At 40.4% G+C, this 17,181-nt stretch overlaps 1 protein-coding gene across 1 annotated transcript in view; it reads left to right on the top strand.

The window, feature by feature from the left end:
• The window catches only part of EDIL3 (EGF like and discoidin domains 3), a 1,767,398-nt gene that overhangs the window by 451,768 nt on the left and 1,298,449 nt on the right, over nucleotides 1–17,181 (top strand). The window contains exon 3 of the mRNA XM_078675331.1: nucleotides 15,408–15,536. Within this exon, the coding sequence (XP_078531457.1) occupies nucleotides 15,408–15,536 (129 nt within the window). The remainder of the gene's footprint in view (nucleotides 1–15,407; nucleotides 15,537–17,181) is intronic.

The raw sequence follows: 17,181 nt of genomic DNA, 5'->3' as shown, positions 1-17,181 counted from the left end.
GCCATCAGGATGATCCATCATGCACGCAGGGCAGGTTGGTGTCGGATGAGGAGGAGCATTGGGTTCCTCTGCGCTGAACAGTTCCAGAATTCCCCAGTGAGAGGTGAGTGAAGCCATAGCTTTTACTTGGGAAGTCCGCCCCCCAGAGGATGAGGGATAAGCCCCACTGGCCTGAACAGATCAAGTAATCAAGTAATCCCAAGTGAGAGGGGTATGTGTGTGTTTATATATATATATATATATATATATATATATATATATATATATATATATATATATATATATATATATTTAAAGGATTTGCCATTTGCTTTGAAGCGCACATGAGGAACAACCCAGGACACCGTTACTTTCAAGAGCGTCCTTTATTCCCTTTTGAAAATCGGCATTCTGCTTCCACAATATTCATTGCGGGTCCTACGCGTTTCGAGGCTCCTGCCTCTTGATCACGGACCACAGTGCTTAATGGCCGCAACGTCTTTGGAAGTCCCGCGTTGGATATTCAGTACCTGCCCCCAGGTGGGCTGGCTCCGGTGTCAGGCTGCAGGCATGCTGGGACTTGTAGGATTAGGTTTTCCCCAATTCACAAAGAACGGCTGTCAAGAGACTGTTCTTTTACTTGATGGTTTCGCTCTCCAGTGAGCGATTGTGAAAGGGAATCCAATTTTCTCTTTTAAGCGGGTGTTGTCCTCCCGCACCTCGAGATTCTGGTACCTCGCAGCAGTCCACTTAATTTTTTGTGGCTGTGCGCATTCTACGACCGTGGTCAGCTGTAATTATGTTTAAAGGATTTGCCATTTGCTTGGAAGCGCACACGAGGAACAACCCAGGACACCGTTACTTTCAAGAGCGTCCTTTATTCCATTCTGCTTCCACAATATTAATTGCGGGTCCTACGCGTTTCGAGGCTCCTGCCTCTTGATCACGGACCACAGTGCTTAATGGCAGAAACGTCTTTGGAAGTCCCGCGTTGGATATTCAGTACCTGCCCCCAGGTGGGCTGGCTCCGGTGTCAGGCTGCAGGCATGCTGGGACTTGTAGGATTAGGTTTTCCCCTCCAATTCACAAAGAACGGCTGTCAAGAGACTGTTCTTTTACTTGATGGTTTCGCTCTCCAGTGAGCGATTGTGAAAAGGAATCCAATTTTCTCTTTTAAGCGGGTGTTGTCCTCCCGCACCTCGTATACATACATACATACATACATATATTCTCGATTACCTCGCACAGCAAAGCACCGCAAGGATTGACAACGCTCTGTTCTGGTCACAAGTATTTTATTAGGTCAGCTGTTACGAAGCTTTTCGCCTGACCTGCAGGGTTGATCACAAATATTTTTCTGTTGGTAAAGTGGCCATTTAAATTAACATGTGCATTCAAAACTTCACGTGATGTTACTACAAAGACACTGCATTAGAAAACAGACTTGTAGTTTACTACTGGGACAAACACCGTACAAATACCAATTGTCGTTACAATTCGTAATTTGATTCCAAACACTCTGTATAGTTATAGAGTTACACTCCCACACACTATAAATAATATATTGTGCAAGGAAGAGGGAAAACGAATATATTAAATCATTTTCCTTACTTTCAAATAACTTTATTGAGACTCTGGCATGTGCCCCGAGACGTAATTTGTGAGGCGTTTTTTGACAAAGAAATACAACCCTAGTGGGTAATTGGACACGTCACAGCCTAACTCGCAGAGTTTCTTTTTACGGAGAAAAGGTCCATGTATCGCCATTCCGCCCAAGTGGGAAAATGTATACAAATAGTCTTTATCCATCTGTGTGATAACACATTAAATTACCCAAGCTAGTCATTGCATTGACAATTCCTTTTCTACAATACACATGATCTTAGTATACCCCTCATACACCCTATAATACAGTGAATTTGTCATAATACGCCCCTGTGGGTAGTATTCCTATTGGACACATGTATGTATCGCACAACTCCATGCAGCGGGGTTTACAGTATTATCAATAGTAAAAAATAGTAAAGAGTCACGCCCCAGTGGGCACTAACTCTCATTATGACTAGTTCACTCTATGTTATGACATAAATAGTGTAAGAAAATGCAAAACTGTGAAAAACGATATAAAAAATGAATACACCTAAACAAACCATTAAAACTTCTTCTCAAGGAAGCTGACTAAATCTCGCTCAATTCATCATTCTACTTACTGTTTTGCAACTGGATATTTTTGGAGGTGAGTAATCAAATCCTCTTCCATATTCAACCCCATTGGGGTACGAGTGTTTAATTCAATAATATAGCAGGACTCAAGCCTTCTCAACTTCTTTTCGCGGTTGCCTCCACAAATACTAGGTGGAACACAATCAATCACAAAGTAGCTAAGCCCTGATGTATTTTTCTCGTGGTGGGATTCAAAATGATGCGCCACTGGGTATGCTTTGTCCCCATTGCGTATAGCCCTAAGGTGCTGCAACCCTCTTTTATGGGCAGAGTGAATTGTTCTGCCCACGTACCCCAGGCCACAAAGCCACTGAAGGACATAGACAGCATAATCTGTCTTGCAGGAGAGGAAACCGTTGATCTTTTTTTCTCTTTTAGTGTAAGTTTGTGTGTTCTTACCATGTTTACAGGCTTTGCACTTAGTGCACTTGATGAAACCAGGTTTTCTTTTAAGCCAAGTTGAGCCTTGTCCACCCTGTTGTTTCTGGGGGAGCATGTTAGTTACCAAAAGTTATTTGAAAGAGCGTGCTCTTCTAAATGTAATCGCTGGTCTATTCTGCACTATTTGACTGAGCAAGGGATCATTGCAAATAAGATGCCCTGACTTGCCTATGTTGGCGGTTGAAGAAAGTAATCAACCTGACTTGATTGGTTTGTGTCTTGTGTTTGTTTTTACTCTGACTTTTATTGAACAGGATGTCTCCTCTGCTCCTTTTCTTAGCTTTTCTTATGGAGGTCTGAATAATCTCATCTGTATATCCTCACTCTTGAAGCCGGGATCTCAAAGTCGTTAATTCTGACTCTAGGGTACTTTGGTCACTACAGTTACGGATTGTTCTTAAGCTTTCTCCGTATGTAATGCTTCTTATCAGGTTTTGTGGGTGGAAACTCGCTGCATGAAGCAACGTGTTCCCTGCTGTAGGCTTCCTGTAAAGTTTTGTATGAAGCTTGGAGTCTTTAACGAATACTGTTAAGTCAAGGAGATTGACTGAACTTGCACTGATTGTACTAGTGCATTTTAAATTAAGCGAGTTGTCTTGTAGTTTCTTAATGAAACTCTTCACTGATTCTTCAGACCCTTTCCAGACGTTAAAAAGATTGTCAATATACCGGCTCCAGTGTAGCACATTTTCTTCCCACTCTGTCTGGAACTCGACTCGGATCCCCTGCTCCTCCCACCAGCCCATATGCAAATTCGCATAGCTGGGGGTGAAGCAGGTGCCCATCGCAGTTCCACAGACTTAGTTGTAAAGGTCATTGTTGAATAAGCAATTATTATTTTTTAAACGTACAGAGACCATAGACAGTAGCATCTGTGTGTGTGACCAAAACTTGATTGGACGATCTTTCAGGAAATGTTTAATGGCCCATAGGCCATCCTCATGCTTGATGCTGGTGTATAGCCTCGTAACATCTATTGTCACCAGCAACAGGTCTTTTTTCCAGGGTACATCACAGATCTTTTGTAAGAAGTACCCCGATTCTTGAAAGAATATATGAAGGGAGTAGTTTGACAATAGAGCATAAATGTACTTGGACGTGCTTTATATATTATATATGAAACCACAATCAAGTGATCAAGTAAAAATTGAACCCGTGAGATTAATAATGGATTACTGTTGTGAAACTAAAGAAATCAATATCAGATTTTGAGAAAAAACTGTAAATTGTTACAAATGGATCCAACAATTGGGATACTAATGGGAAATGATCCCAATATAACCTACCGCAGAGCACCAAATCTGAGGGATAAATTGGTCCATAGTCACCATCAGATTGCCAACAAATCCACAGGAACTCAATGGTTACAAACAAAGGGGTTCAGAAAATGTTCCAACTGTAAAGTGTGCCAGATTGCCAAGAATACCAACCAATTTGAATTACCCAACAAAAAAATGTGGCAAATCAGAGAGTTTATCACTTGTAAGAGCCAATTTGTAGTTTATATGATTGAATGCTCGCTCAAATACATAGGAAGCACGATTTGCGAACTCAAGAAGAGGATTTTAGAACACGTGTGTGCGACAGTCAACAGAGATCGCAGTAATGCAGTCGCAAAGCATATGGAAATGGACCATGAAGGGGGCTGGAAACTGTTATCATTCTAGGCTCTTGTGAGAGAGGGGGGAATCGTGAAAAGAAACTGAGACAGAGGGAGTCCAGACAAATCCTAAACTTCAGGACTTTAACTCCTTTTGGCCTTAATCAAAGTGAAGAATTATATGTACACTTAAGATTGTAACTTTTTGTATATTCTGGATTATGAATAGAAGATGGGAGAAACACGCATAAAAATTCAAAACAAAACAAAACTAATGATATATTGGCACAAGTTCGATCATATCAGTACAAAGATAGATTAGTGTGAATTAAAATATCATTAGAACATTAAAAGAGGAGGGCTAAAAGTAGCATAAAACTACTGGCATAACAACATATAAGGGAACTTAGCCCACTAGAGGGCAGAACTCCATAACTAGGACAGAAACAGCTAACAGATCGTGTATCCATGACGAAGCTCAGTGATACAACGAGGGACTAACCCGATGTCTAGCTGTTCAATCATTGAAGCATATGGAAATGAACCATGAAGGGGACTGGAAACTGTTATGATTCGTCAAGCGGGGAATGAGAAAAAGTGCGGCCCAATATTTCAACATGAAGGATCCGTGAACCCCCCTGATCTCGAGCCTGTGATCTGATTGGCTGCCAACAGTTCCAACCAGAAAATGTTGGTAGCCATCTTTTGACTCAGTTGAACTGAGTCACAAGGAAAAAGGTTGAAAAACACTAAAAATTAAGAAAAATGGGCAGGGTAGAAACACCCTGATCCCCCTAAGCCTGCTTAGGTGCTCCCTGGCCAAAGAAAACTTTTTAAAAAACAAAAGTTCAGTGGGAGTCAAGTAGGGCCAGCAAATCTTGCTGACGTTTTTATAAAAGAATGAAGCGCAGGCTCCCGCGCTTTGTTTTCTTTAAGCCCCCATGTGGGCCAGGTCCTGGGGCAATTGTAAATAGATTGCGGGGGCCAGCGGGGTCCTCGCAGCCCCAATGACCACCACCTCTGAGTTAAAAAGTGCGTGGAGTGGTTCTCTGTGGAAGGGTGTGGGACCCCTGTTCTCGAGCCAAGGTATGGTGTTGGGGACCCAACCCCGAGGTCTGCTCAGTTGCTGTCCATGGGACCCCATCCCCCAGGGACACTTTCACCTGCCCTGGAGAGTGCAGGCAGGGAATACTTTAATGCTCCCACCCAGATAGGAGCACTAAAGTGTCTCCTTGCCCATGTTCTCACGGGCAGGGAAACACAAAATTACTCCCACCCAGTGGGAGAAGAAACCAACGTTTTTTTCATCAGCCTGGAGCAAAATCAGCCTCCACAGGCACTCAAGATGGGGGTTGGCATGGGAGCCAACAGTGTTGTGGAGGCTGTGGGCCTCTCCCACTGTTCCCAACATTTTCTAAAGTTGTCTGTAGAAAAATGACGGTCTGCAATGTGATTCTAAAATGTGAATGCCTATTTCAAACATAATTGGTGAGACCGGGGCACCCACTTAAAAAATAAAATATAAAACAAAAGTGTGGGCAGCTCCTGCGTGGGTCTGATTGCAGGGAGCCGGCTTGACTGTGAGGGGCCCCGGGCTCCCCCTGCAGCCCCAACAAATATAATTTATTGAGCGTGTCCCGGGTGGGCCCAGGACAACCATAAACATTTTTTTTAAACTAAATGGCAAAGGATAATAAATGAGAAGTCCAAGCCGCTCATTTACTATTCACTACACCTGCCAAGGAGTGTCTCATAATGCCCTTCATTGCTAATTTACATACATTTTACTCCATGTTGATGCCCCAATCTGGGCAGGGGCACCATCACTACGTTTTGTAAGTGTTGTGGGGCGCTGCAGGGAGAACAGATCATTTAAGAAGGTTTGCCTTGCCAAATCATGTACTCCTTGAAGAGGTAGAAACAGTGTTCTTAAAACTTACATTCGGTCCATCAACAAACTTGTCAAAGGATCCACACATAAATGGATTTATGATAACATTACCTGAGAAGAAGAAAAGCTCTCCACCACCACCACTTCAAAAGAGAGGAAATGTCATTATAAATCCCGCAGACAAATGTGGTGCAGTGTTTGACATAAAGGGCCACTGAACTGTGTATGAGAGATCTAATGGATACTAATTGTTATAAAACGTTAGCATTATATACTGTAGTAGACTTGAATTTGGGGGAAATGAATGTTGTGAAATACAGGAGCTTTTAAATCTCATTATTGTACCTGCAGACATACCCATTCATATGAGACATAGACCTACACCTGCGAGATTTTATATGTTTCACCAAATACACAAAATTAACAACGCCGAATGGCCCATGATCTCTTGTACTGCAAACATTTCCTATGCAAGAATAACTACCAAAGGGTTTTCCAAAACCTCCAGCAATTGCTTTTCACTGCGCTCCCAATTTACAACCACTGTTTATGAAAACTGAAATCAATTAATCTGTAGCAAAAGCGAGGTTCCCCAATGCGAATGCCCATTATAAACATAATCACTCATAGGTTCTGCTAAAGGTATAATAGCTGTGGCATAAGACATCTTGCATGATGATCAACTGGAGTCATTTATATCTTCCTGTGCCAACAACAAGACTGTAAAAAGCAATAAGTAGGCCAAACCGCAAGCTGATATTATGCATAATGCTTTGGAATCACAAATCCGTAATGATTAATAAGAATCTTAAGACTGTAGCCATTGTTTTAATCAAGCGGAGCTAATACTTCCGACATGAGGATTTTCCCTCTTGACTATAATAGAGAACTACTGGGCTTAGGAAAACTGCTCTAGAGTTACCAGTTGCTAACATAGTAGAAGTGCGTGGTTAGCCAGTAACTCGTGTGCTATTTTTCATCCAAAGGCATACCTCATCTAAAAAAGTCACCTGAGATACTGAATCAAGTAGAAAATGTTTGTTGCAATGAACGTAATTATTATAAACCACAGGCAAACAAAACTAAAAATCACACAATGCGCAAATCTGAGAAATTTCACATAACGCACAATGTCAGAAATGTTTCCTGACTAATTTACATTTTGTCTGGGCGTTAAAGCATGGCATCGAGATGAATTTAATATCTATGACAATAAAACCTGATCATTGCATATCTCAAGGTATGTCAGGACTAATCTGAGTCCACATGCCAGTTTGATTCCTCACTACTGATGCATTTTGTAAAAGTTGCGCTGCCTATAAAACAGTCACTGTGAAAATGTTCCTGTACGACCTTATGAAGGCAGCACCTGAAACACTGGAGTGCAGATATACTTGTTCTTTGGTGAGTAATTTTCATATTGAATATTTCATTTCTATTTACTAGTGCTACTTGTGTCCTTTTGATTTCCGATGTTTGCCCTTTGTGACAGTTGTTGCCCTTCACCTTCCTGAAAAATACAATAACAGACCATATATATATTTCATCTCCACTTGATAATTATCACTTCTGAATAGAGTTTGCGGATTTGTTCTTTATACAATTTCTACAGGGTCATTAGGGCATCTCTTGTCTGTGAGTGAAACAACTTTATAAGTGAGTGCAGTGACAGCCATTCTTTCATCTCTACATAATCTTTGTGTGGCTATATGGTTGCCAATACCTATACTGTCTGTAGTCCCTCATCCCTAAGCAGTTGAAAAGAGGAAATCTCCTCAGTGTAACTGTAGACTTTCCTCTATATATAAAGAGAAAGGAAATTTAGTGGTTGAGAGTGGTACTGTAGGCTGTAGTCTAAACGCAGTCACTATAGGCCCATACTGTATTTTTAGTGAAATACTGCAAATAAAGATGAAGTTCGAAGTTTGGCACGTGAGCGAAGCTGTGCAGGGCAGCCGAATATGGAGGGGTACCAGTCTTTCATGCAGATATTGTGGGGACTCAAATGTCAATGCTTAGTTTTTTTAGTTCAATTAGAGTTCAACAGAGTGCGTCAAAGTTACAACTTTTTTTTGTGCTTCTTACTGGCATGGGAATCACCAATGCCTCTGTGCCATAAACATGTAAAGAAGGAGACAACATATGACCTAATCAAGAAGGTGATAGGGGCAAAAAAGTGTTGAACAAAGATGGGTTAAAGGCAAGCCCTGAGGAATCATGCAATGGAGGGTCTTGAAGGTGGATCAAAATGGTAGAATTGAAATAGCCTAAACCTGATAATGCATGAAGGAGCGGACGCAGTCCACTGCATGGTATATCATACCAACCTTATGCAACCGATATCAAAGAATAAGGTGAGCCACCAAAATGGCACTCAGAGATCAAGAATGATCAGTGTGACCATCTAATGCCCATCTAAAATGAAGCAAAGGTCATCTCATGCTGAGACAAGACTGCACAGGTGGTAAGAAGAAATATTTGTATAACATTCAGATGAGAACAACTCTCCAAAAGTACTTCAAATTCGGAATACTTTCAAGAATGTTATCATGTTTTTCCTAAAAATGTATACTGTAACAATGGAATTTTATTATTTGTAAAATGTTTTTGTGCATTGGAATGCTCTTTTTTAATTGGTATAGTTTAAGGGCAAAAAAAGTAAATTCCCAATTGGACGTTATCGTTCATGGTTGACCAGGACCTGGGAATGATCTTAGGTTGACAGCGTTGAAGCATAGGTCAGATATCCCAAGCCAGTCATCCAGGACAAATATATTACCAACTAAGCAGCAGATTTATAAGCCCCTTGCAACACTTTTGTGATGCAGCAGCGGCGTAAACAATGAGCCAAGTTGCGGCCTATTTACAACGTGATGCATATAGGGATATGTGTCACCTTGAAAAGTCCTGGGTAACATTGTATGGAGGGTGGACATTCCCACACGGGAAAGCCTCGTAGAAGTGATGCAATGAAATCCACAAGATTTCACTGCTCCACTTCCTGGACGCCACTATGCCAAAACCCTATGCCTGCTTGGAGAAGGTGTAAGGAGTGAGGCAGTGTATTAGGAATAGGCCTCCCCATGCAATGCTGGAGTTGTGTCATGGTTGCAACATGACTCCAGCAATGCGTGACTTTTGTGCCACCAGTGCGTCAAAAATTCTGACACATCTATCAATCCTTGCGCCATCGTGCACCATATTGTAAATATGATGCATCCATGGTAGCGCAAGGATTTCGCAAGCAGTCCCGTCAGTTTCTTGTATATAAGCCCCTATGTCTTTGAAATGGAAGTTGTAATCCTCCATCAGGGCAAGGCTGTAGGATGCATCTGGAGAAGTCCTCTCGAGATTAGATAGCTATTGGACGAGGTCCCACTGAAGTTGTTGGTTTTGATGAGAAAATTCCAAGTTCTCTTGTCAGGTGTATTTCTTTTTGCACCTTTTCCTGGTTAAAATGTCTACCTTTTGACCTAGCCTCTTTTCTGGAGCTTCAAATTAGGATTGTATGAAATGTTTGTAATTTTGGTGAATTATGCATAGTTATCCAAATTACAATTCTGCCAATTGATGCTACATTTAAGCATAAAATGCGCCCTCATGTAAACTTTTCACGCAAGAATGCATTTCCCCCTAAAATAATAGTGCAAAAACAAAAGCACCGTAAACAGCATCTTGACTTCTGTTATCACTGTGCATTTGCGGTAAATGTTTACCAAGAGTTAATGCACATTTGCTGTAAATCTGTACTTTTATTGGGGCATAATTACGGGAGGTAGAGTAATTTCAGGGATTTCACATAACAAGAGTTACATGAATTTCCCGAAATTACATGAAATACGCTGGTGTCATTTAAATTTCACCCAGGCCTACTAAAAATCCTTCAGTGCGGCAAGCCTGGAATCTCTATCAGACAAAGCCCTCTAAAATTTGACACCTATGCTGAGAGATTCCACTGAAGCTTCAGAAGTCTAGAAAGACAAAAATTCTTCCGACTTCCAACATTTTAGACTTTCTGGAACAGTTCAGACTTTTGGACTATTTCCTCCTTGTCTCTTCTAAGGTTCCCAGGACCTCAGGAACAACACTTAGAGATCTTAGAGGTCTCATCAGGGCAGACCCCATAAAATGAGTACAGCCCAGGTTCAGTTGCTGCCTGTCAACTGGTCAGTCCAGGTAAAATGCCTCTTGAAGCTTGCTATTTCCCTGCTTACTCATAGGAGGCCAGTAAACTGACCCTTCAATTCTACCTCCTAGGTATAAGCGGGAACAGGTTCAACCCCTCAAGACTTCACACAGGCCCCGGACAGCAGGCCCAGTCCTTTTCTGTTCTTTCTCAGGTTCAGATGAGCTTTAGGTGAGTGCATCTTTTTCTGGATTAAATGGGTGAGGTTGGCCCTAAACACCCCTTAACCAATGAGGAAAAAAGTTCCCAGTGGCAACCTTTACCACTTTTGCAGCACATCCTGTTTGATTTACTGCATACTATCCCACAGTGGACTATACTGAGGCAAACCCAATATGGAAGCATCCTTGTGTCCTTGTGGATTTAGGATATTCCATTCAAAGGTGTGTTTATGAAAATGTGTGGACCCCTCCTCCCCATTTAAAACAAACTGGTTCAGGGACCAGCACTCTCTCCAACTGAGCTGGTGCTAAGCTCGCTACAATAAATCCAGGTAGCAAAGACTTCTTTTTCTTGGGTCCCCTTTTATACTTAACTATGAAGTGTCAGGTCTCACCCTGGTCCATTTCAATTTAATAAAGATCCTGAACTGCCCTCCCCCACCCTCCATGAACCAAAAGGAAACGCATACTTCACTCCTAGGTCTTCCTTCCAAAAGCCTAATCCATTGCTTCCATTCTGGGAGCAGTTTTCACGTCTCATTAAGGGGATGGACTGATGGGGGCAAGCAGCTGGCAAGTGAATGCTGATATCCCACTGGAGGTTCAGGCAGGCACAGAATAAAGTTGTACAAGTTGCTTTCCCTAGGTATTTATTGAAATCCATACTTTACCAGTGGATTGAATTTTTACTGAAGATTAGAAACAGCGGTTGAAGTGTCTCTCTAGCTTATCCCAAACCAAAGACAGTAGAGCTATTACTTTATCTGAACTGTTATTCTTTCAAATAGGTACAGATACAGGCTATTACAGTGATAATAGCTTTGGGTGGGAGGGGGCTTAGGGTCTAGAGGAGCTAGTCACTGTGGTTGCATGCCAACACTAAATTATTGCATGTACAACTCTTAAATACTAGGATCCCTACCTTGTGGACTGCAACACCTACTTAGTGGTGACTTATTTATTATTTAAAGGTAGGGTACTGTTCTGTCAAAAGGGGTTATTGTTACTGAAGATTTGAAAGCTACAACAAACAGGCTGCAGTGGTAGGACTGAATACATGTTTCCTTTGTCAGTCTACTAGATGGGATAAAGAATGTTGTAGTGCACAGGTAACATTTCACTTTCCATGCCATCAGTGTATTTTTTTCTGACAGCATATACTGTGGCCTTACTGAAAGTTAAACATAGCATTTGGTGAATAGCCACCTTAACTATGTTTTAGGGGTCAGATAACACATATTGGGGACTGGACAGTGACACACTAGTGTGCAGAGTTAAAAACAAGCAATATGAGTCAGTAAAATAATGGGGGTAATCACACAAAAAGAGGGCTGTTCTCAAGCATATACTGCAAATGCTGACAACATTGGGCTATATGGAAGTTATATGTAAAGCCTTTAATTAGAGGACACCAATTGTAGATTTCTTATATGGTGTTATAAACATTTTGAAATCCTATAGACCACCTATCGCAGGAAGCCACTCACTATGTAGTCTTAACATACCATCTATTCAATGCCTTCCAGAGGTGCCTCCTGTCGCTTTTTCAGGTCAACGGGGAATACATTTAGAGGTACCACTAGTCCTGCCCTTCCTGGGATCTTTGTTGCCCTTAGCCTCTGCCTGTGCATTGGCTTCTAGTCAGGAGCCTCCACCTCTGTTCATCCTTCAGTGCACAAATCACACTCAAAGAAAGGATCGGGCAGACAATAAACACAGTCACAGTGCCTGCTTTATTGTCTTGTTCTGTCCCCATTCTCTTCTCCAGGTTATTGCTATGCGTTCCTTCCTTCATGTTCCTCCGCCAATCCATACTCCACACTCTAACAGGGAATGGGGCTGGAGCATATTGATTATTCCTTTGTATGGTATCCTTTCTTGAATGCATAGAAAGTCTGCATGGATATGCACGCATCTGATTCCACTGACAGATGAACTGCTCAAGCAGACTGTGATAATATGTTTCCAAATAATGGGAGGTATGATTGTAGTCAAATAGAAACACATCACTCATCTTGTTCTTGGAAAAAGTAGATATTTTTACCTAATGGTGATAGCAGTTTTTATAAATTGATCTTTTCAACCCATTCTAAAACTGCCATCACTACAAATTTGTGCATAGGATGATAAGCTATGCCATGATAAAAGAAAAACGTTTTTTACTAGCGTAGAAACGCATACAGCCTTGCATCTAACTGCATATTTTGTACCAGGCCTATTTGTATGCATCTGGACTGCTGCTCCATTTCAAATTAAATCTCCAGAGTAATTCCGAAGTTGATCTGAGGATGAAGGAATGTCTCTAATAAAAAGGGATTTATGAACATTTTAAAATACATTGTTACATATTAAAATCGTTCTTTCTCTGGTCCCTGGCCTCCTACCAAGGCTTCGTTTGTTCTAAAAAGATATTTGGAAGTATGGGGAATATAAAGCATATAGTAAAGAGCAAGTTCATGCTGCTTTTCCAAATTTTAAATTGTACTTCTCCTTTATAACTGCCAGCCAGAGATGTGGGTAAAGAAAACATTCTGAGCTAACTTACCTATCAAACTTCAGACAACCGTATTTTTAAAATGCCAAAAACGGCATTAGCACATATAAACGGTGATTTTTCCCTTCATTGCCATCACAACAAGAGCTATTTTAGGAAGAATTTAGTAAATAAATGTTCTTCCCTTAAATATAAATCCTACCTAAACCCTTATTGCAATGGTTCCTTTACCCTTTTTCAGTATTGTTTTGAATTAAATCAACGGACTTTTTGGTTTTGCTTTTATTTGCATTTGCCCAATAATGTACAGGAACTGTTTCTGAAGCAAGAAAGAAATGGCTGACGTTATACAAACTGTATCACTGTAGTTGTCTCAGTTGTATAATACAGATTGATTTTTTTCTTCAGATTTTTAAATAAACAAAAATAAAAGAATGAGTTTGAGGACCACAGATTGAGCTTGATTAAAATGTTTGTCTAAAGTACACATGGTACCTGATTTACATCTGAGCCTCCTTTTCAAGCTGAGGTAAAGGACCCACTGGTGAAGGGTCTTGTCAATTACACTATTGGCATTGTGTGCCAGTGCCCTTAGGGCAGCATGAGGGAAATTTGATTAAAAATAAATAGCCATGTGCCTTTCCTGTGGTTTTTCACTATTTCTAGACCACAGAAAATATTTTCTTTTGTGAAAGATAGATCACTGAAATAGATGCACTTACATCTGTTAAAGCTCACTGATATCCTAGACTTTTTGATGTGGGTTTCTATTGGCATCTTCAATGAGTTGGACCATTGAGGACACAACACTGTCCATTGTATGCTATTCAAGACTTAGTTGCCATTTTCACTCTCTTTTCGAAAGTCATCACCGAGCTTTGTGCCTTTACATGGAACTTTAATTTACAACTGCAGTAATAAAGGTGAAAGGGAAGGGGATATTAAAAATCACAGTTATAAAAACTAATACATTCCTACTTAGGATATCTTAGTGGTCCATGTAACGAGAATTTTGTCTCACCAAATTGAGATTTTTACCATTGTAGCAAAAGCAGCCCAAATGAAACGTGCTGGTAAACAAGAGATAAATTGGGAATAAGGACATTTGGCATAACCAGCATTTCTTGGGCTGAATAAGTTTCTAGTAAGAAGCAATAGAGCAATAATATCAACTCAAAGAAAAATATATGGTAAAACATTTTAATGAGAGAGTTGTTATTCATTGGTGGTTTCTGGCAACTGAAGAGAGACACCATAGAAAGAGTTGAGTGTTAACATTTATTCCTTGAAAATAATATTGCTTTGTTAGTGATAGTATTATTCTTTGAAAAGAGCCCCATATACTTGTTTGTCTTTCTGGAATGTAAATAATTTACCAATTGTGTTGCTTGACTTGCTATAACATATGATGAACCCTTCATTGATACATTTTGGTCCAAGTAAGAAAGACTACTATCTTTGACACTTTGAGGGTCATTATGATGTCGGACAGATCGCCACCGCCCAACTGGCGGTGGGGATCCGCCCGACATCTTTCTCTGCCCACCCCCCATTAACCATCTGCCGCTTTTCCGCAGGCAGGCAATCATGTAACTTTTACAATGCACCGCCCGCCACAATGTAAAAGATGCAGTATTTGACTGCCACACCTCTGATGGTTGGTCCTGTTTACTGTTATGGTGGCGGCATCGTAATGGGGCCCTTTGTGTGTTGTGCTGTCTGAAAATTAACATTACAATTCTTCATGTTAGAATTAATATGCGTTATCTACATTTAATTCAGAATTCCAGTTTCTAGTTTGTGTGTAGAAGAACAGAACCACGATAGAGTCAAACAGCTGCATATTATAGGACTATTGGATAATATTGCAGTAGAGTCTATCCAAGCAAAGTACCTTGCACATTAAGAGGCCTAATCACAGAAACATTGTGAAGTACATAAAGTGGAACACATTTACATACCCTTACATGCCTTTGTGAATCAGCCCCAAACCAAATAAAATGGGAGTGTTTATGGAATTATCATACACATACACAGTTAGTAGAAACTGAAATGATCTGCCACTTTCACTAATACGTTGAACATTTTGGGTGGACTCAAAGAGGAGTGTAAAAGTACATAACAGTACTTGTATAATAGTACTTCTGATACTCCTAAGTACATTTGTACATTTGTGAAACAGACCCTTAATTTACATTATTCCCATGCAGACACCTAAATTCCTGGATCTGCCTTTACTGCATTTGTCAGATGAAAGTAGTCAGAAATAAGCAAGTTACTATTACTGCACAAATAGAATTTAATATTTATAATATTTAATATTTTAATTCAAAGTCATTTATGTGGATTAAAGTGATTTAAAAATAATATGGTTTTTATTGTGCCAAGTTTTCTACCCAATTTCTTACTCCCATCTGTCTTTCAAATCATAGGTGACCTTTGTGAACCAAACCCTTGTGAAAATGGGGGCATCTGCTTGACTGGTTTATCTGATGAATCCTTTTCTTGTGAGTGTCCTGATGGCTACACAAATCCCAACTGTTCCAATGTTGTGGAGGTTGGTAAGTGCAAGTATCTTTAATAGTTGTCTTTGTGGCCTTCTTCTCTTTATGTATGTTTTTATATTCTGTCTTTGCTGTTACCTTGTTAAAATATATTGGGTAGCTAAATGTTATTGAATATTCGGCTTTTGTGATATATTATATATCAAGCTTTTTGTATTCCCATTATCTGAATTAATAAAGCAAAGCAACTGTATTACAAGGCAGAATTTCTACTCACTATTTATTTTTATTGTAACATTGCAACACCCGTTTTGAGTGACTGGTTCTGAAATGAGGCTAAGATTTATTGCTGCAAGGTGCACAATTCTATAAAAAACAACAACTCTTGCAAATGGAAGACAAATAAGTAGTGTGCTTTTCTGTGAACCTCACACAACTTTCCTTCTAGTGAATGTGTCATTAGATAAAAGATAATGGTTGAAGGCATTTGCCTTTCCCATATTTATGTAAAGTACCCATGAGCACTTGGTAGTTTCATCTGTGAAGTCTGTTTTGTAGCACACCTTAAAACAATCTTCACAAAATCATGAAGAGGGCAAATTAAATTTGGTGTATGCACCATGTGCTTGGATCCACTGAAAAAAGGAATACAATAATTATTACTTAATAATTAAGTTTGCTTACATTTATTTAAGGTTTTGAAATCATACTAAATCATGTGGCCTTCTAGTTAGTATGACACAAATATGCCAGAATGGCCATAGCATGTTGTGTACTATCACACACGGCTGTAACACGGTAGAACATTTGTTAGACCCCTGGCCTTAGATAGGAGATTTTAATCTACATGGGCATGCTTTGATTAGGAACAAGCAGCATTTATAGCCTGAATGACTGCTGCCCTATTATGAGTAGGTATATCAGATTGTCATCAGCCTGATACACTTTGTGGACCTAGTTCCTTTTGTGGAACCATAATCTGACTTAAATGGAATCGTAATTTCGGAGGTCATGACACTGGATCAAAAATGTCCATTATAAAAAATTCTTTGCTTGTTGAACAATATTAAGATGGTTTCTGCCCATGCTGCACATCTACAATTAGCAATCACAGTGGAATTTAGTGTTACTCTATATATTATCATGCATGCAACTTTTTGTCAAATCATCTTTGAATTGTAAAAATATATGCTTTCTATTGTTCAAGAACCTTTGGCCTGAATCCGAAAAGTAAATATACACATACATATTAACTAACATTTACTCCTGCACTCTATACACTTTAGCCAGCCACCCCTTCTGGGTGGACATTTACACCTGGGGCCTCATTGCGGCCTTTGACCGCTGGTGGAAGGCTTTCTGACCGATATAGAAAGTTTACATTCTGACCGCCGAATTACAATGTCGGCGGTCGCAGTGTGAACCGACCCGGGAAACCAACTTAGTTCCAACAAGCACAAGGAGTCTGTCGGCCTGATGGAAATCGTTCATAACCCCATAATCCCTTAAGGATGACATTTCCGCCGTTGGGATTATGATATCTGTTTTCCACAGCCTTTCCATGTCGGCCTTTCTGACATGGAAAGGCTGTGAAAGTGACTTTGGGGGCCCCTAGCAGGGCCCCCTTCTCCCCTGGTCCTCCGGGTGTAGCCCTGGAGGTCACCTATGGTGCCCCCTTCACATTACTGCACCGTGTGGCAGG

Source organism: Lissotriton helveticus, chromosome 2_1 (assembly GCF_964261635.1).
Source record: "Lissotriton helveticus chromosome 2_1, aLisHel1.1, whole genome shotgun sequence".
In the NCBI taxonomy this organism is placed as follows: domain Eukaryota; kingdom Metazoa; phylum Chordata; class Amphibia; order Caudata; family Salamandridae; genus Lissotriton; species Lissotriton helveticus.
The sequence above is the reverse complement of the archived record's forward strand: the minus strand, read 5'-3'. Positions and strand labels throughout refer to the sequence as shown.